Below are 20,661 nucleotides of genomic sequence, written 5' to 3' on the forward strand. Positions count from 1 at the left end.
TTAGATTAACTATTTTATATAACTGCTCTCCTGAAAAATATTGAATATCGATGGTTTAGTGCACAGATCGTATGTCCAGTTTAGTATGTTTTGAGAAAATCGAAGTTTAAAATTTGAGATTCATGAGAAATGGATATATTGTGTATTTGAATGATACAGTATCTTCTAAAATATCCTATTTGGATGTACAATATTTTTACAGCATAAAGATATGATGCAGACGAACATTTTGTGTATGTTAACTCAATTATGACAAAAACTGGACATAAAATATTTGTGCACTAAACCATCGAACGTGACTTCCAAACGTGGAGCTCTAAGGTACAGATATTGTCTTGAATAGCACGAATTGATTCACTTTTCCATCCATAAGTAGTAACACCAAATCTACTCTTGCCTACAGAATGCCTTAATTCACCATCAGATATCTAAAAGAATCTAAAATCTATATAATGCCAAAATAACTATAATATAAAATCACAATATTCTATTCTGAGCAATTGCACGCACAAGTCGCTGCATCCATTCGTGAAAAAAAATATACCTGACAGCGATGCCAATGTCCTTTAAAGCGAGGTCGCAACCCATCGTCCAAGCGACGGAAGTCTGAATAACGGTAATCTCTACTGAGATTCATCTATCACCTTCAGCCCCCAGCGAAAGACATATTGTTAAGCTTCAGAGTATTGTAAGAGCCATTAGTTAAAATTTGTCGCAATTAGATAGGATACCTATAGCATTGTGGTTGATGTGCGTGGGCGCGAATCCCTAGAGATGCAGGTTCGATTCCTGATGGGTGTCGTATTTTTCTCAAAAAAGAGTTTTCAAAATTATGTATGTTCAAGCCATAATAGTTTAAGTATGCTATGGGCGTTCCGACAAAAATAGAGCACAATTTTTCAGTCATTCTTATTTGTTTTTGTTGAATTAAGAATACATATTATTACAGATGGTGTAAGTTTTCTTAAATTTATTATGCCATGCATAACCCAAACCATAAGAGATAAAAAATATTCTTCTATCTATATTATGTCTAAAACTAAGTATGATTTAATGGCATAATTTTAGATATTTTATAGATAGACAACTATTTTTTGACTATTATCTATTATTGCTTGGTACATATACGTAGTGTTTAATTAATTTTTAAAAACTAACCAACACTACCTGCATATTGTAGTGTTAGTTCTATACACGTACATATGACTGAAGTTTAGTGTGCACAATTTCTGTCGGATCTTAACAACCTACCTCCACCCTTCGCCAGTGATTCATAACTGCGGTGGGTAAGCACATTAAAATATCATTCCTCATAGACAATGGAACTAGGTAAAATTTAATGAAATTAGATAATGATAAATGTCACTAAACAAAAAACAAATAAATAATGGTAAGGTATAGTCTATTTGACTAGCTGAAATAATTATATTAAAAAAATAGGTACTGTTCGGTTATCAGGAATACAGCAGCAAACACATGAAAATAGCCGATAACCTGGATTATTTGTTAGGTTAACCTAACCTAACCTAACCTAAACTAACAAATAATCCAGTATATCGGGTATTTTCAAAATGTGTTTTCCGCTGTATTCCTGATAACCGAACAGTACCAAAAAATATTATTAAAAACCGATTGCGATATAACAGATTCGCACTCGCCGGAGGATTCCTGCCTAATCTCTGAAAGGGATTCAATATCGTGGATGTATAGCAAAATATCTCTTTGGCTCAGCAGCCTAGACATATAAAAAGTAGGTATGTACTAAAATATTGATTGCACCTTGAATATTGTCCAAAAAAGAATATGAAGAATGACAAAGCATGAATAAACAAAATCATAAGTGTGATAATAGTGCAAGGACTAAGGTGAACAAAATATTAAGTAGGTAATGTCCTGTATTTTAGTGTTTCTCAAACTTAGATACCAATGAAATTAATACTATCTACCTTTATATTATTATTACTCCTTATTTGAGTTGCCAGAGTCATAACTCACATTTTGCAATTTTGTCATTTTTGAGTTAAATATACCAAGTGATTTTAAAGGCATTGACCTATAAAAAGAAACATAGTTGGCTATCAAACGTCACAAAGTTGACTGTTGGTGTCATAATTCACATTTTTCAATCTAACCTAACCTAACTAAACAGGGTGCTCTATTTCTCATTGTGTGCTGTGTGTCTGCAGCCTTATGAGTATTATATATCGTCACCGTTCAGGCAAAAGTCACCAACCCTGAAAATGGCAGTTTTGAGTTGAGTATGTCACACGAAGCGTAAAATTATGTTCTTTAAGATGCAAAAGTCACCACGGTACATTAGTTAGTAAAATATTGCTTAAATCCGAATTATTTGTTTTCCACTAAATAACTTTCGATAAAATCTTAACAAGCAAAAGTCATTATAGGTGAATAGACATTATTGACTCTAAAAAAATAAATCCTTCGTTATAAATATACAAGCAAAAGTCACTATACTATGGATGGTGAGTTTTACTGATTTGTCATTTGAAAACTTCTAACACTTGTCTGAAATACGCAAAAATAACCAAACAGGAATAGTTTACCTAAGCTTGTTATAATAAGATCGCTTTGGTCAGATTATTAACAAGCAAAAGTCACCAAACCATAATTGAGCTACCTTACCTCCTTCAAAATCTTCTAGATGTTTTAATTAGCATCAAAAAGTAAAAGTACCTTAAAGAAATTATTAAGAACACATGAGAAAATAATGTAATGTAGATAAAATCTTAAAAACATTTAAATCTGATTTTTCCTGCATTTTCAAACTTTCAAATTGCGATATCTCAAAACTATGTTTTTAGGGTTGGTGACTTTTGCCTGAACGGTGACGATATTATATTAAAAAAAATGTAAATCAACTCACTCACTCATTAATATTCAAGGGAGTTGAATACTTTTCTTCTAATTACAAAAAACAGCGCGCTCTGGTGGTTTTTTGCGATCATCTCAACACTCGATTTTTGGAATATGTGAGTTATGACTCTAGGCTCATTTTAAGACAAAATGTAACTATTTTGCTTTCAATAATTTGTCAAATGATTATTTTCTGACTGCCTTTCTACAAGGCATGCTTACTTTTCACTCTCTTCAATCTCGTAGGTCACTTCTGCTGTTGAGACATTTTTGCCTGTTATTATGAGGGATGTTTTCCCATGGATTGGATGGATTGGCATGCTAAAGAATATGAATTTACATGCGCCTCTGAATTACCTACGTAGTCACAGCCATGACCTATTCTGGGTCAGAACTGTTTCTTTGAGTCAAGCCTATCAGGCACCATTAACGAGGGGTGCAATACTAGTCAATACGCTCTCTAAAGACATAGACATTTTCAGTGATGTGCTGTGTATCAGTGGTCAAGGGTGGAGGTAGGCTTTTAAGGTCCAACATAAATAGTACACACTAAACTTTATCAGTCAAACGTATTTGTTTTCATTGAACTAAGACCACAATAAGTAAATAGTGATAGTTTTTAAAATTTAATTTCACCCTGCGTATTCCACACCATAGTAGATAATATTGTCAAAAAATATTCGTTTAGGATAGTTTATAAAATATCTAAAATTATGCCAATAAACCATACATAATTTCAGGTATTTTATGGATAGGATATTTTTTATCGATTATGGTTTGATTTAGGCAGGGCTGAATGGATTTAAAAAAAGTAACCAACACCATATATAATATGTATTCTTAATTCAACGAAAACAAATAAGTATAACTGAAAAGTGTGCACTATTTTTATCTATTATGGATTGGTAAGGCAGGGTTTAATTGAATTTTAAAAACTAACAAAAATTATCTGCACATTAAACCATTAAACATTTAATTATTCTTAGTTTAATGAAAATAAATAAGTATGACTAGTAAAGTTTAGTGTGCACTATTTATGTTGAATATTAACAGCCTACCTCCACCCCTCGTCACTGCAGTGTATTTTGTTTTTGAAATTTTATTTTGCCGTATAAAATTGTTTATATTTTTTATTTTTTCATGAGGGTAATATTTTGTTAAAAACGTCTTGAATTTTGATTTGTTATGTCCACAATGTTTTATTTTGGTACTGTTTGGTTATACGGAATACAGCGGAAAACACATTTTGAAAATACCCGATATACTGGATTATTTGTTAGTTTGGGTTAGTTTAGGTTAGGTTAGGTTGGGTTAGGTTAGGTTACGTTTGGTTAGGTTAACCTAACAAATAATCCAGTTTATCGGCTATTTTCAAAATGTGTTTTCCGCTGTATTCCGTATAACCGAACAGTACCTTTATTTTCTTAAATAAATAAATAATTGATGAGAAAAATTGAGAAACGCAGGTGTTATAAACAGGAGCATTGTATTTTCTTTTGTTGTTTGCCAATGCAATTGTGCAATTTGTTTGTGATGAAATAGAATAGATAACAGAGCAGCGGAGCGGAGCCCTGACCCATTTGGGGCAAACTATCTCATCATTGCATGTGCTTAGCCAATCACTCACTACTCTCCTCCGACACTCAGTGATAATTCAATCACTCTGACATCAATATGTACTTACAAACTGACAAGTTTTATGAAGTCGAGTATTTTACCCTGTAAGCTCATGAGCAGTAAAGCACATTTTATTATATCAAAGCATTAGTGTACAGGTGTTGTATGTTGTATTGTTTAGATCGTGTCTCGGGTAATTTGGCTATCAAAAAGCCTTCTCAACGGGTTAGGCCCACTACCCTCATCATTCTACTACACGCAAGGCCTGTGGCATTTGTGAATTGATGCAACCATCTGAGGCATACAAATGTATCCTTTAATATTCTGATGCATAAAAGAAAAAACTGCACGGACAATATAAACGGACACTAACAATCCTAATAATTATGACTGTTGGGCGACATGCATTCGATAACCAATCGCTACAGCTCACAATAACTCCTAGGTGAGCGGCCTTAGTTATATCTGCAGATTAGATGTTTATCACTGACTCAAAGTGCGGAGTGTCTGGGTATGGGAAATGTACCAGGAAAATGCAAGGATCCACGGTTGAAGCGACAAACTAAAAAAATTAGGTTGGGTATATGTGGAAGTCAGTAGCACTCACTAGATTTTGTTAAGCCCGCCCCATCTTACTGCCTTAAAAATTTATAATTCATCAAAATACGCATTTGGCTTAGGGTGTCAAATCTAGTGTTTATCGACACCGCAAACAGCTTAAAATTTCTCATAAAAATGTTTGAATATTACACCATTAGCCACGTACTAACTGAGCGAGCAGCCTTGCGAGGCTGCCTCGGGCATTTGCCTCGCGACAATTGAGGCAGCTCGGAACAAAATTAACGTTAAGCGAGGCTGCCGCACGCAGCACGGCCGTGCCACAAGCCGTCTGAGCAATTTAGTATAATGCAAAGTCGAGATGAGGCCGCGCGTGCGAATTGCTGTTGCAGCTACTGCGTTTATACTAATTCATCGACTTGTAATGAAAAAGAAACAAAAATCATAAAGGTTTTGGGTTAAAAACAATATATGAAAGTAAATCACAATACGGGAATAGATTATTTAAAGAATTAGCTTCAAACACTGATATTTATCCATTATGCGAGCGAGCTAGGCAAAATATTACTGTCCTGAGTGCACCTTTGAGCATCGACAAGAACCGACAAGTTTTGGATTAGCCGCGCAACGCTCGGGCGAGCCGCGTACTGACTAACCGTGCATATGCCTCGCGAGCAAATGTACTGCAATCTGTAGTCGAACGAAAACAATTTTCATAAAATATGACTTATTTTTGTGGTGTATACCTTTTTTTTAAATGACATTGCAATGCTGCCTCACCAACTCACATAATAAATTAGCAAAAAATGCATCGATACGGGTCTTCACCAATCAGCTGTCATTAACACACATTTTTATATCACTCCAACTATAAATGCATGACACAGTAAGAACTATAAGTAATAAACCAATATATGTATATAGGTATATACAATAGCTTCAAATAATAGCATATATTATGGACTGTGTTCGGAAACTTCTACGTATGCAGTTCGTTGTATTACACTTCACCGTGAAATATTGTATTAGAAATATATGGCCGTATATGAAAGACTGTCCAACCTCTTTGGATCGTAAAGTACAGACATAAAATTCATGTCTAAATAAACACGGTTTTTGTCGGTTTACACTTTACATGAAGCCAGCAGCAAACAAATTTTGAAAATAGCCGATATACTGGATTATTTGTTAGGTTAGGTTAGGTTTTCATTCTAGAATTCATGAATTTTGCCAATGAAAATTGAATTAATGTTCATATGTGTTGACACATATCAAACGTCGTAAAGTCCACTGAATGTCAAACTGAGAAAAATGCAGTTTTATCATATCTTGTAATACAAATGGTTGTAACATGTGAGATATTGTAAGATAATTGAATCTAATACCCACGATGGCTACAAGGATTTTTCTTCTTAGCTTCGGTGCTCGACCTCTCTCTGGCTTTGTCTGGATCCACAAAATCTACTTCTACATCCATTTTATGTTATAATTGTTTAGAAATTAAGGAAAATGATAGGTGCCATCGTTCACCTTTAGCTTGTGGACTTAAGGTGGTTTGAAAAAATATTGATCTTTCGAAACGTGATTTCATACGTAAACAGTGGACTTTTGGGGGTTTGCAGTATACCATAATGTGCAGATTTGCATACTCTATTAAACGTATATCAAAAGTCATTTTTTTCAATATGTGGACTTTACGGCGTTTGGTATCCATCAACACATATTGAATCTAATAAAATTGTAGACGGTCATTTCTTTCGAGCGAACTGTGCCATGCTGAAATGTTTTACGTACAATTTACATGTAACCTGTGTGGACAACATTGACATCGTAGGCCGGAATGAGAATACTGTCAGAGAAGTGTTTGTGGACCTACAAAAAATTTCTAAAATACTAGGACTTACTGTAAACGTGGAGAAAATCAAATGTATGGTTGTATTGAGAGTCAAACGGACCTTATGACACTTAGCATGCATAACATCGTTTTTGAAAAGGAGAGGAACAATTTCGTAGACCGTGAGAATGAGAAACAGTGAGGATTAGCTTAGAAATTGAAATAATTTCAATTTCTAAGCTAATTAAGAGACGAATTGTGTAACGTTAGAAAGAGTTGAATCGACACCTGAAATGCATCTTGTAAAAAACATTGATATTAAGAGTGTTTGACTCATTTGAGCAGAGCGTGCTGAACGGTATCTTTAGACCCACAAATGACAGTCAGGGTGGAGACAGAATTACAATAACGAGCTGGAGCTCGCGCATTGTACAGTCCATGAAACTAAGCTACTTTTCTTAGATGACTGAGCTCGACGAGTCATGCATAACAAAAAAACTGACATTCAGGAAGCTGGAAGTTATACGAAGATCTGGTCAACCTCGTACAAGATGAGGGTTAGTCAGGTGGAATTTAATTCTAAAACTGGCGGCAAGCAGCTTTGGACAGGACTGAATAGAGGCATATACAGCAGTGGCGAAGGCTCCATACTAAGCGATTATTTAAAGCTTACCTTCTATTTTCAAGTATTTAATTTATATAAATAAATATCTATATTGTAGGACATTGTAGGTTATAATAAAAATATTGATTGCCATCTATCGTCGTTATTTATAAGTAGAGCTTTTAATTTAGTCATGTTTCGAATCAAAAATAAATGACGGAACGTCCAACGTGAGTGCTATTTTTAGAATTATTTCAACGATAATCCAAGCCGAATTTTCTACCGAAATTCAGTTGCCAACTTCATGCATGTCTGGGTTTTTGTTCGAGACTCAGAAGCGTTAACAGACAAGCTTATTCGAAATGTTGATTTGTTTATTGTCTTTGCTTATCTTTAAAAGCAAATAATAAATAATAAGGATGATTAAAAAAAATAATAACTATTGTGTTCGATCACATATAATTTATAAATTGTTATTAAAAATAAATATTGTATTAATTCGCGATTATTATTTAGGTTACTTCAGTCATAGACAAACATAACATGCTATTCACAGTTTATGTCATTTTGACATGTCAAAGCGGTGGTAAAGGTTTATTTTATAATACAAAATTCATTGTGTTACTGTGAATGTGGATAAATTATCTCATATTGTACCGAAATCATTCGCCAGTGCTTTAAATATATAAGTATTTATTAAATTGTGTAGTGTCCCGGTAGAAAATGTGCGAACGATTGCATTTAAAAATTATCAAAGCTTGACCTTCCAAGGGTTCATTTAGATTTGAATACAGCAAAAAAACTTATATTAGACATTTTCACAACAATTTATAAATGATAAATATTTGTTTTTAACTGGCAGTTATACATTAAACAAACTTTTTTGTTGGCGATGCGTATTGTTTGGTAAAGAAAGTATGCGTGGAATTCTACTGCCATAAGTGATTTAAATAATTTGACAAATTCAGCGGTGAAACCTATGACCAGTGTGTCGTTGTCATTAGTGTGCACCTATTCATCAGTAGTAATATCGTAAGTATTATCTTCTTATTTCCCGTAAGTTACCTGACAAGTGTGCTCTTTTTCTCTGATCTCCACAGCTTACCTCTTTCCAAAAGTCACCCTTCGCCACTGATATACAGGAGGCCAAGCCCAAATTGGGTTGTAGTGCCAAAAGAAGAAGACGAACCATAAGTCGCACACCATATGAATAAAAGAATCATAACACAGTACTCTCTCAGTAATCTGCCACCCCAAAAACCAGACAAGTGTCCAATTAGTGAAAACGGCGGATTATAATAGTGCATACATACAAATGGTAAAAATTAAAACAGGTATTTCGTAAAAATAGTTTTTTTGAGAAATTTGTACTAGCAAATTAAGGTTTTATTTATAATTAAAATCAAGTACATAAATTTACTAAATTATACATATTTATAAACTAAGTTTATTAACTAAATATTAAACAGTAAATCACTTGACAAAACCAGTTGTTCAGTGAGGCAGATATTCTTGAATGATTCCTGGCTTTCCCTATGACCAAAAGCTTCATTTTGTGTGTCTCGGTTGCATTGAAGCATGGCATAATTGTGATGCGGTCCTTGGGCACTTTCTTCCCTGGTACATTACTTTCTTCGGGATGAACGTACGTTTTATGAAGGAAAAGTTTCCAAAATAAACCTGTCTCATCTGCGTTGTATACTTGTACGCGGCGAACTACTGAATTTGACAATCGAATACCCGCGAATTATAGAGCTTGATTTTGTGCTTTCAACTAGTAAAAATAACGGCGGATTATAGTAGTTGTCGGATAATCGAGCGACGGATTACTGAGAGTGTACTGTATATTAAAGTATGTTCAAACTAATCACCAACATGCAAACAATTTCTGAATCTGTAGTGTATGATACATAAAAATACAGTCAAGAAAAAAAGTAAACTCCTTACCTCGTTTAGAGCAGCTTTGGAGGAAGCAATGGTTTGTCTGACAGCTTGCTTCTGAGCTGTCACCATAGAGGCTTTCTTTTCAGCCATCATGGCGCTGTATGCAGACGGTGCAGGTCTTGAACCCTCACCCACTCTCTCCAGATTGGACACTGCCGCCTCTCCGATGTCTGATTGTTGGATCACAAATATTTCCTGCATCCGAGAAAGGTATTGTTTATTATACTGTCAATTCTTTCTACAAAGGAAAAGGAAGATAATTCCGACTTCATGGCTAATATATTCGTATATTTTTTGGGGTTACCCTGAGACACATAGAATGTCAAGATATGTTCAATCGAAATAATGTCAAAATAACAAGCATAGATCAATATACAATGACAGCTGCGAAAGTAGCATTGAATATAACCAGGGCATTTTTTGTAATGTAACGCGGTGGAACGGCGTTCCGGGACCTTTTTTCATGGTATGTTTAACGTTTCAAAACCAATTTGACGAAACAATGTTCGCGCTTACATAGTATGTACCTACAAGTTACTTTTCCTGAATTAAGTTTCCTGCCTTCAACCTTAGTGATAGGTAGGGGCCCCGCCAAAGATCCTGGACTGGGGGCCCGCTTCAGGATTTAGGGGGCATGGACATCACTTAATACTTTTATTCAAATATATGTTTCTACAATTTCAAATATATGTTTGTTTGTTTAATTTTTTATGTGCTTCGGGGCACAGGAAAAGTTGCTTTAAATGATATTTGAATATAATTTTCTTTAGTAGGTAAGAAGTTTGGCAAGAAGTGAGTTCCGGCACCTATGTTTTTTAAAAAAAAGCCCCGAATACAACGTTGCAAAACTGTTGCCATTTTTTAAATTCAAATTTCTCGATAGTTATTAAAATATTTAATTGTCATACAATGGTAAAAGTATGCGAATATTTTAGTTAGTATAAACTTTAAGTAATTTAATGCTGTCTTTATCAATGTTTCAATTCTAAATGTACGTACACTGAAAATGTACCAATACCTATAGTGGCATGTCTATATGGCATCCGTATGAAATTAAGATGGTGTCTGTTTACAGAAGTAAATGCCAACTATGTTGAAAATATAATAAAATTATTATTTAATACTGCTAGTCGTTTGTATTTACATACAACATACAACACTAGTGTCAATGGTGTGTCGTGTGCAGCTTGCAGTGTGTTCAACCTCCGTGTACTTCCCATATACGCATGCAAAACATGGACCATCAATAAAAGTGAGATCTATAGACTTATAGTACAATGTGATATCGAAAGGTAGATGCTGGGAATAATACGCAGACAAAAAACGAAATATGGAAACACGTAAAATATTGAAAATGGACATCACCTGTTGCTCTCTCAGCATGTACAACCTGAAGTCATTGTTGTCGGTTTTGGACGGAGCAAATGCGGCGGAAGTGATTGCACCTCGCTGAGGTGATAATGCACTCTTTATGGATACTAATGGTTGAGAACTGCTCATTCTGAAGATGAAAACTAAAAAAAAAATTACAATAATTTTTTGCCATTGAGTTCACAAAAAATTGACTACAGGTGATATATTTTAATTCCAGATTTTTTCCTTTGTTTACGTTATGTATGTACCATTATTCAAGATTAGTATAAAAAGAAAAATTCACCGGTCTACCTTATTTAATTGACAAAAAATATGAATTATTCAAAATTAAAAAGGGCACACTCCATTCTGTATTATTAAATGTTATTTGTGGTTAAACGTTGTAGTTACAGACCTAAATCCTTATCTAAAGAATGGATGGGAGAGCCACTGTCGAAAACTACCCAATCAAGACTTGCAACTGGACAGAATCTAACATTCGAATGACGTCCATATGGTAGTTCGTAGTTCCATTTTTAACCGTTCTTTAGATACGTTTGTAGGACTGTAATATACAATTAATAAATTTATTCAATACTTAATTCAATCACAGTGAATATAGGTACAATTTTTTTTTTTAATAAGCTTGTTAAGTTATCTGTGAATGTAACAATTATTATCTCAGTGGTAAATTGTTTAGACACAACTTCTTTGTATTCTTGTGGGTCTATTCTATATACATGGCGGCTATCGGTGGCTATCAACAGTCGTTTATCATATTTATGTATTGAGACGGTTAATTATTACAATAAGTTAACCGTGTGAACTGTCAAAAAGTGCTCTATTTTAATAGCCCCTCTCTTGGCTGTGTTAACATTTAGAGCGACATAGACAGCTACGACAGTTTAGACGGCTAACTTATTGTAACAATTATAATACCTCAATACATAATTATGATAAACTACCATCGATAGCTATCGATAGCCGCCTTGAACTACATAATAGGACCAAAGGAATAAAGTTAAAAATTAAAAATAAACAATCAGCATTATATTTTTATACAAAGAGTCATTGACAGAAATATAATAATAGTGGACCACTAAGCACTTTTCAGTATGGCCAACACAAAGAAAAAATTAATTCAAAAAGTTTAATCATTTAATCCAGATAATATGACCGCCCGTAAATTGAGTAAAGGCATATAATTTCTTACTGTCACGTTATGTAAATAGTTTTCTTACCATCATTGTCATCCGTGATGGCAGCGACTCTATCGGAGAAGGGATCTGTTATCAGCGACATAGTATTTAATCTGACAATCCAAATAAGTCGAAGCGATAACGTGTTCCAGACGGCCAAACAGGAATCTGTTGTGCACGCCACCTGAACAAAAATATACAATGGGGATTGTTAAAAAACATGTAATGTGTAAGATTGATGCTAATCATTGAAATCATGATAATATTAGAGAAATGTACTGGATGTTTTTTTGTAGTAGGTACATATTTTTTTGACACAGTAGCAGAAAGAGAGAGATGAGACCACAGAACAGATTAATAAATAGAATTCCGATAGGCTATATCCCAATACAGTACATTTTGACGCAGGGTTTTGAATGTGTGAGTGTCCTACGAAAATGAACCGCGCATTATAGACGTGAAATAGTGTATGTTGCAACAATCAATACACCAATATTAAATGAGCGTCAGTGCATATACCGAGAGCAGTTGTCGTATTCGACGTATGAAGTATTCCTGACACGTGTTTATGCCATATTCTTCCACGCTCGAGATCGGTTGCCTGCGTCTCCACACCCGTTAGGTATTTCACATCCCATTAATTCTGTGTTCCCTGATTTCATACTTGTGAAAGTTTATTGTTATTACAAAATATTGTTTCAAATTAATATTTTGATTTTTTCAGACAGATATGTCAAACAGAATATTTTGAAAAATATTCCCTACAGTTGAATTATTTTTCGTCATGTCATATATTCTCCTGGAAGATACGCAACCTCCGTAAGTGGTTTAATGTCCAAAGCGTTGGTGATCTTTAACAACTGGTCCAGGATAAAGAGATGTATTGAAATGGGGTCGCCAAAAAGAAGGTACCAACAGAAGAAGAACTTACATAATGCATATGATGATCTCTTCCGAACTGAACAAGTCTTCCTTGAGGCCTTAAAGCAGGATGAGCAAGGCAGGCTTTCTGGTTTCCTTCTTTGGCATCCCACAGAGTAAGTCTTGGACCCGCCCATGCGGCGACTGCTGATCCATCGGGGCTGATCGCAACGCCGCCTGATGCTCCGCCGCTGGCCACACCGTGAGCTACTGTGCACCATGCTGCTTTTCCTTCTGCAAATATTAAGTATTTATTTAATATTGTAAAAGGGGTTGGTAGCGATTAATAATCATATAATATCATCAGCAAAAGGTATAACTGACCATATCCAATCACTGAATCCCTGACTGCCCAAAATCTCAGTCGGTTGTCGGTATCATAGGTTATGGCGGCCGCAGTCTGAGAGGCGACCTCCAAACCGGCGGGCATGGCCGGGTTGTGAGGGCGAGCTCCGACTGCCCGCAGGTTCCAGCCCGTCTCCAACTCCCACCAGCGGATGCGCTCCTGCGAGCCTTTTCCTTCCCACGTACACAGCCATTGACCACGGCAACCGATGCTCATTTTTATTATCTAAAAAACATTCATGTATTTTAACCACTATAAAATTATTCATGAGGCATAACCAAAATGTTTGGTCTAGTAAAAACAAGAAGTATTAACACATTAAACGGCCCATGACGGCCGAGCGGCCATAAAATACATATATTATTTTTCAATTTTTGTTTGCTTATGTTTGTTAAAATTTGTATGTTGGCAGCACTCAATGCATCATAAATAAAATGCAAATGGTGGCCTGCTGCCGATGCTCTTGTTATTTACTTATGTACAGTAAAACCTCGTTAGTAGGAACACTGATAATTCAAAATTCGCCGTAAATCGAAATTTTCCTGAAAAAAAAGTCCCTTGAACATTATTATAACATATATATATATAACATTATATAAAACGTTATATATAACATTATATAAAACGTTATATATAACATTATATAAAACCATACCTTTAATTCAAATTTCATAATTCGAAATGATTTCAGAGTCCTGGTATATAGAAATATTCATATCATATCAAATATCGTAATAAAGTACACTATTTCATGATCCTATCATTGAAAATTGTGACAGACTTTTCTTAAAACCTCAAAATTTACTTATTTTATGAAGTTAAAAAAAATAATCTTGACATTTTATGACCCATTTCGGTAGGCACATCTATGATCGGAAACGAAATTAATGAAAATCAAAAAAAAACATTATATTCAAAATTTTTATATTTTCCCCCATACATTTCGTAACTCGTAATTCGAATTTTTTTTTCAATTTTCAGTCCCATGGAATTCGTATTAACGAGGTTTTACTGTACTGTTATTTGTCATCATGTAAATAAGTTTATAAAAAACTTCAATTATACTTGTAACATTGATGTATAGTGATTTTATCTCAGAATTTTCAACATACATACCTCTATCTGTTCAGGGTGAAGATTCTCTCTCTCCGGTGGTACAATATTCGTGTTTGTGACATCCAACTGAAAAGTAAAATTTACAATTTTAAATTAGACGATAATACAAATTATATACAGGTCGGGGAGATACGTTTTTGACAAAATCAATGAGGGATTTGAAAGACAAAACATTTAAAATATGAAAAGAGTTCATAAATAAATTAAAAACTAAATAAACTAAATTACTAAGAAAAACACAAACGCTTTCGGTGGAATATATTGAAACAATCCTCTTATTGGGAATATGGTCATGTTGTTCTTTGGTCAGTATCGATCAGGCTTTCCATTGGGAATTATACCGAATATTGACTACAGTATGCGATGTGATAGAGATCGCTAAGCAGATGAAATGGCAATGGACTGAACATGTCGTCATACAGTGGTATCCAAGCGGCACTAAACGATCACAGGGACGCTCTAAAACCCGCTGGATAGACAAACTCATAAAGTTCAGTGGGTGTATGTGGCAGCAAAGAACTAGCGACTGAGAAGAGTAGAGGGAGCTAGGAGAGGCTTTCATCCAGCAGTGGATCGACCCCGGCTGATGATAATAGACTACAGAGATCTTTAACAAAGTATTAGCCAACGTAGAGGTGAACTAGTATGGGAACATCCCAGATAAAAAATATTATCTTTGAGAAACAATACTTACAGTCAGGGCTTTTTTAAAAAAACAAAGGTGCCGGAACTCACTTCTTGCCAAACTTCTTAATTATATTCAAATATCATTTGATGCATCTTTTCCTATGCCATGAAGAGCATAAAAAATTAAACAAATAAACAACTAAAGTTGTAAAAACATCATATCAAAGTATGAAGCGGGCCCCCAGTCCAGGATCTTTGGCGGGCCTCCTACCTATCACTAAGGTTAAAGGCAGTGTGACGCTCTATAACAGCGTTTTTTCAAATGGTGATCGAGGTAAAATTAAGGGTATTCAGTATACCAACAAACATTAACCAAAAAATACAATTACACAACCACATATTTTAAAATGTTAATATGGTTGAAAGAAATTACCGCTGCAATTTCTTTTGAATGTCTTCCACTGAGTAACCACCGATCAACGTATTTTAAAGGATCGGAAAGTGTCAAAGGTGGTCCGACGAGTTTGATGAACAAAAGTGCCGAAACTGTTTTGATCTTCAACGAAGCTCTTATTGGGGGGTAATTAGATTCATTTGCGAAAATTCACATTCACATTCACTTGAAGAAGTGGTAATATGACCGACAAGTTTAACATAAGAGGGCTCGCACATCAGAACTCGCCGCATGCGTCTTACGACGAATTCGTCGATGTGACGTTATCGTAAACCAAGAATCAAACGTTATCAAATGGAGCTTCGCAGATTGGCCGATGCAACTGCGACGCTCCTGCATGCGACGAATTGCATTTGCTACAGCCTGCATGTCAATTTCGAAAAATGTCGACTCCGCGCATGCGCACAGCCGCACAATCGACCATTTCTGTCTCTGTCTACACTGTCATTGCTCGCTCATTGCTGGCCACCGTGTTTGACGTTTGTTCATATAATCAACACAATAAAAATGGCAGACGAGAGACTTCTCCTTTTTCGCGCCGCTAGGCAGATGTGCGAGGTTGTAGCATGCAACATTCGGCGGCGGTTTGGGAAGTTTTGATTTATGGCCGTCAGGTACACAAGGCGAGTTGTGATGTGCGAGCCGGCTAAGGCTCCGCTACAACACAACACCTAGCGGAGCCTCACGTTAAACTTGTCGGTCTCTAGAATTCAATGCATATATCAAATGCGATAGTTTTTCAGGATATGTCTTTTCATTAGAGATGATTCAGGAAAATTAACTTGTACTATATAAGTGTGAACATTGTTTCGTCTAATTGCTTTTGAAACATTAAAAATACCGTGAAAAAATGTGCCGGAAAAAACAACGTTCCACCGCGTTACATGACAAAAAAGCCCTGCTTACAGTGTACATGAGAGAATCGGTTGCTGTGGAATAGAGATGCAGGTGTCCAGGACCTGCCGGAAGCAGGAGAGCGTCCGCAGCTGGGATGTATTGCAATGGAGGACCTCTTCCTATCCCTCCACCCAGCCCACCAGCCTCACGGATACACCCTTTCACATACATTGTGCCGCTGTCAATTATTTGAATACCTGCCCATAAAACAATAAAAATATTATTAATAGTAATACCTGGCATATATATGTGTCGCTGAGTTTCAAAACCCGCTATAACACCTTTTCATTTTTTCGAGAAAATCAATATAAACTTCTCAGTTTATGTATAAAGGGATTATCGATGTTTTTCTTTTTTTGCCCCATGATGGATCATTATTGGAAATATTTGCAGATTTTGAATGTAACACATAGTGTTATAGCGTGAATTGATTGACACATTGATTTTGTTTCATAAATGACAGTCAATCGTAGCAGACTTTGAAAGAGGCAATAAAATTTTTCATGTAGAGATTTTAATAACGAATCCATTGATATATATATCTCAATTATTTCAAAAAGGTGTTATAGTGGGTTTTGATACGAGGGTGGGTCAATAAGTCCTTAGAAAAGCCGACAGGTGGCGCGACTAGTACTGTAAGCGGTTTGTTTTCATGCAGCGGCACTACCGATTCAGTATGCTGCGAAGTTTCAATCAGATTGGTCGGGTTGTTGTGTGTTTCTCGTACATTTAAAAAAAAAATTTGCTTGTGGAAAATGGAAAAATGGAAAATGGAGAAAATTGAGTTTAGAGTTGTTATTAAACATTTTAATATAAAAGGGTTAACAGCAAAGGAAATAAAAAATGAGTTGGATTTAGTTCACGGCATATCTGCTCCTTCACTTGCAACTATTTATAACTGGTTAAATGAATTTAAACGTGGTCGTACATCAACAAAGGATGAACCACGCTCAGGACGTCCTGTAGAGGTGACTACACCAGAAATGATCAATAAAATCCACGATATGGTGTTAAGTGACCGAAGATTAAAGTTGAGTGAGATAATTGAGGTTACAGGGATCTCAAAAGGTAGCGTCATTTCTATTTTACATGACAAATTGGGCATGAAAAATATTTCTGCAAGATGGGTGCCGCGTTTGCTTACAGTCGACAATAAACGCAGTAGGGTGGTGGCCTCTAAAGCCCTGTTGTCGCTCATGCAACGCAATCCGGATGAATTTTTTCGTCGCTTTGTGACTGTAGATGAAACATGGATACACCACTATACTCCCGAGACGAAAGAACAGTCAAAGCAGTGGATTGCGAAGGCAAACCATGTCCAAAGAAGGCGAAAACCGTAAAATCAGCTGGTAAGGTTATGGCTACTGTATTTTGGGATGCACGTGAAATTATTTTCGTTGACTATTTGGAAAAAGGAAAAACAATAACAGGGGATTATTATGCATCTTTATTGGACCAGCTAAAAAACAAAATTGAAGAAAAACGGCCTCATTTAAACAGGAAAAAAATCCTCTTTCATCAGGACAATGCCCGTGTTCACACATGTTTACGATCAATGGCTAAAATTGAAGAATTGAAGTTCGAATTGGTCAACCACCCACCGTATTCGCCAGATTTAGCCCCCAGTGACTTTTTCCTTTTCCCAAACTTAAAAAAATGGCTAAGTGGACAACGTTTTTTTTCAAATGAAGAAGTCATCGATCGGACAAATGCTTATTTTGAGGACCTTCCGAAAACTTATTTTTCTGACGGTTTAAAAAAAATGAGAAACGTCTAACCAAGTGTATTGAGCTCCAAGGAAATTATGTTGAGAAATAAAAAAAAAATACAAAAATAAAACCTGTTTTAATGCTTTTTTCTAAGGAATTATTGACCCACCCTCGTATTTAGCGACACATATAACTATTCTGATGAATTTGTAGTGATATTTTAAGAATCGAAGACACTAGTCAATAAATGATTCATAATCCAACGCCAACCGAAACGCAGTGATCGAATGCATGATATTTTAAGATATAAGGGTACAATTTACAGATGGTAGTTAGTTTTTAAAATTCAATTAAACCCTGCCTAACCAAACCCACGATGGCCGAGTGGCTTAAATACCGGCCTATAGAGTCGAGGGTCCCAGGTTCGAATCCTGGGTCTGGCTAGTACACATATTGTTTTTCCATTTGTGTATGAGTCAGAGTATGGACCTAATAGGTTGAGCAAGTGGCTGACATCCATTTCTCGTAAAAACAAAAATCTGTCAATACAAACCTCCACTCTGTGGAGGCCCATATGATCCTATTAGGATCGGACATGGTCTAAAGAATAAAGAAGAACCAAACCATAATAGTTTTGATATATTTTGGGCGATACGACAAAATTGTACTTTTTCATTTAAGGTTATGTGTTTTCGATACATTAAGAATACATTGTATTACACATATTGTTAGTTCATTTTTTTAAAATTCATTAAGCCCTGTCCAACAGAACTATAATAGATATAAAATATTATTCTATCTATAAAAAATATTGAAAGTTATGTATGATTAATTGCGTAATTTTAGATATTTTATAGACAGACGAGTAGTTTTTGACTATTATCTATGATGGCTTGGTTTTCGCAGGGTTTAATTGAATTTTAAAAATTAACTAACACCATCTGTAAATTGTAGTCTTATTTCAATGAAAACAAATACGTATGACTGACAAAAGTTTAGTGTGCACTATTTATGGCGGATTTTAACAGCCTACTTCCACCCTTTGCCACTGATAGACAATCATTACTGACAAGGTTTGATCGAAAAGGAAATTTGAATTTGGATTGGAGTCATGAGTTTACTTATCAAAACGACATTGTCAGTTGACAGTTTGTAAACAACTGGGACGAAATCCTTTGCGCAATAATTGACCATAATGATTTATGGTCAGGCAGCGCCGCCTGGTTTTTCATGTGGTAACCTGTCTTTCCAGTTTCCTCTGAATACATAAGTCAGTCTTAACTCACCATTATCAGCTGTGGAGACGGCAATGTGCGACGTGCAGGCGGCGATGTGGAGAATTTCAGCCGGAAGCCGAGGAATGAAGCGGCGGGAGTTGTTGGCTCCCCACGCGACCATAACCCGCTCTGCGCCTCCACTTAACATCAGACCACCTAACCAACAGCACCATATCAATTGTTTATTAATACTCTCTACAGCCTTTTTTCTATAAATCCTGCAAGCTTTGTGGACTTTATATGATAGACATATCGATAAATCTGAGTTAAACAAATTTAATTACAGTTGAACTTGGTTATTACGATCACGGAAATAGCGAGATCTCGGATGTAATGAGGAAACATTCGTTGACATTTTAGTTAATGATTTTCTCCATACATTTATTCACTTTTATAACGAGCTACTTCTCGGGTATACCGAGCAAAACTGTTAATGTGTCGATCGTTTAAAAACAACATTTTCGACCCTAAGCAATAAAATCCGACAGGGCAGTTGAACTAGACCGATGCTGCCGAGATCGGATTACGTTTATGACGCTAGTACCTAATTGGTCTTTTCGCCAACAACATTGAAAAAGTATCCACGCATATGGTTGAAATTGCATGTAAAAAATCCAAGCTTTGTGAAGTCAGTAGGCTCAGAACTTTATTACAATAAACAACTTCTTTTGTAGTTTATGAATGCCATGCTTGTTTTCGGGATTTTTACAATGGTTTTCAGATTTTTTATGTTCTATTCTTAAATAGAACGTGGCGCGAAATATGTTATATAACGATACAACGAGTAATGCTTATAACGCGCAAATTCAGTCGGTCCCATCTTCCTCATAATAACCAAGTTCGACTGTATATCATAATATATTTGCGAAGATGGTGTAATGATGAAAGTTGGGATTGGAGGTTGCTCCGATGAATTGAGGAGCAAATTTATTGCTGACGAGTAAATTAGTCCAATGGTAAAATGACAGGGCAAAGTTATGATACTGTTACGAAGTCCGAGGCTCGGTGGAAGAGAATTCTGTGCGGAGCGAATGACGTGAAGATTACTGATCGGACTCGGATCGGAGATTAAGATTGATACTAAGATTTAGACTGACTAACTCATCAACTATGACCTGCTATTTATATACCCACATGAATATTTGGTAAATTGCGAGTCATTGTAGATGAAGTTTGCAATAAGGAAATCTGCTGGGCTCCGCATTATTGCGCTTTGAGCGTTTCGACCCCATCGAAGAATGTCACGCGTGTAGAATATGCTGACAGTAGATGCGACGACTGTGCGATAGTTTAAATGACTTTCTAATTTTTACACTGTCTAAATAATGCTG

General features: G+C 35.6%; 1 protein-coding gene across 1 annotated transcript in view; it reads right to left on the reverse strand.

Moving 5' to 3' along the window:
- l(2)05287 (WD repeat-containing protein l(2)05287) overlaps nt 1-20,661 on the reverse strand; it is a 60,219-nt gene that overhangs the window by 33,693 nt on the left and 5,865 nt on the right. Inside the window, exons 5-12 of the mRNA XM_085944273.1 lie at nt 19,340-19,486; nt 16,354-16,541; nt 14,367-14,432; nt 13,229-13,475; nt 12,915-13,138; nt 12,026-12,167; nt 10,797-10,945; nt 9,435-9,626 (exon numbers count right to left, since the gene is read on the reverse strand). Coding sequence (XP_085800399.1) covers nt 9,435-9,626; nt 10,797-10,945; nt 12,026-12,167; nt 12,915-13,138; nt 13,229-13,475; nt 14,367-14,432; nt 16,354-16,541; nt 19,340-19,486 — 1,355 coding nt within the window. The remainder of the gene's footprint in view (nt 1-9,434; nt 9,627-10,796; nt 10,946-12,025; nt 12,168-12,914; nt 13,139-13,228; nt 13,476-14,366; nt 14,433-16,353; nt 16,542-19,339; nt 19,487-20,661) is intronic.

The sequence above is a fragment of the Rhyacophila brunnea genome, unplaced genomic scaffold (genome assembly GCF_057557595.1).
Source record: "Rhyacophila brunnea isolate RB1 unplaced genomic scaffold, BYU_Rbru_1.0 scaffold_17, whole genome shotgun sequence".
NCBI classification, from domain to species: Eukaryota; Metazoa; Arthropoda; class Insecta; order Trichoptera; family Rhyacophilidae; genus Rhyacophila; species Rhyacophila brunnea.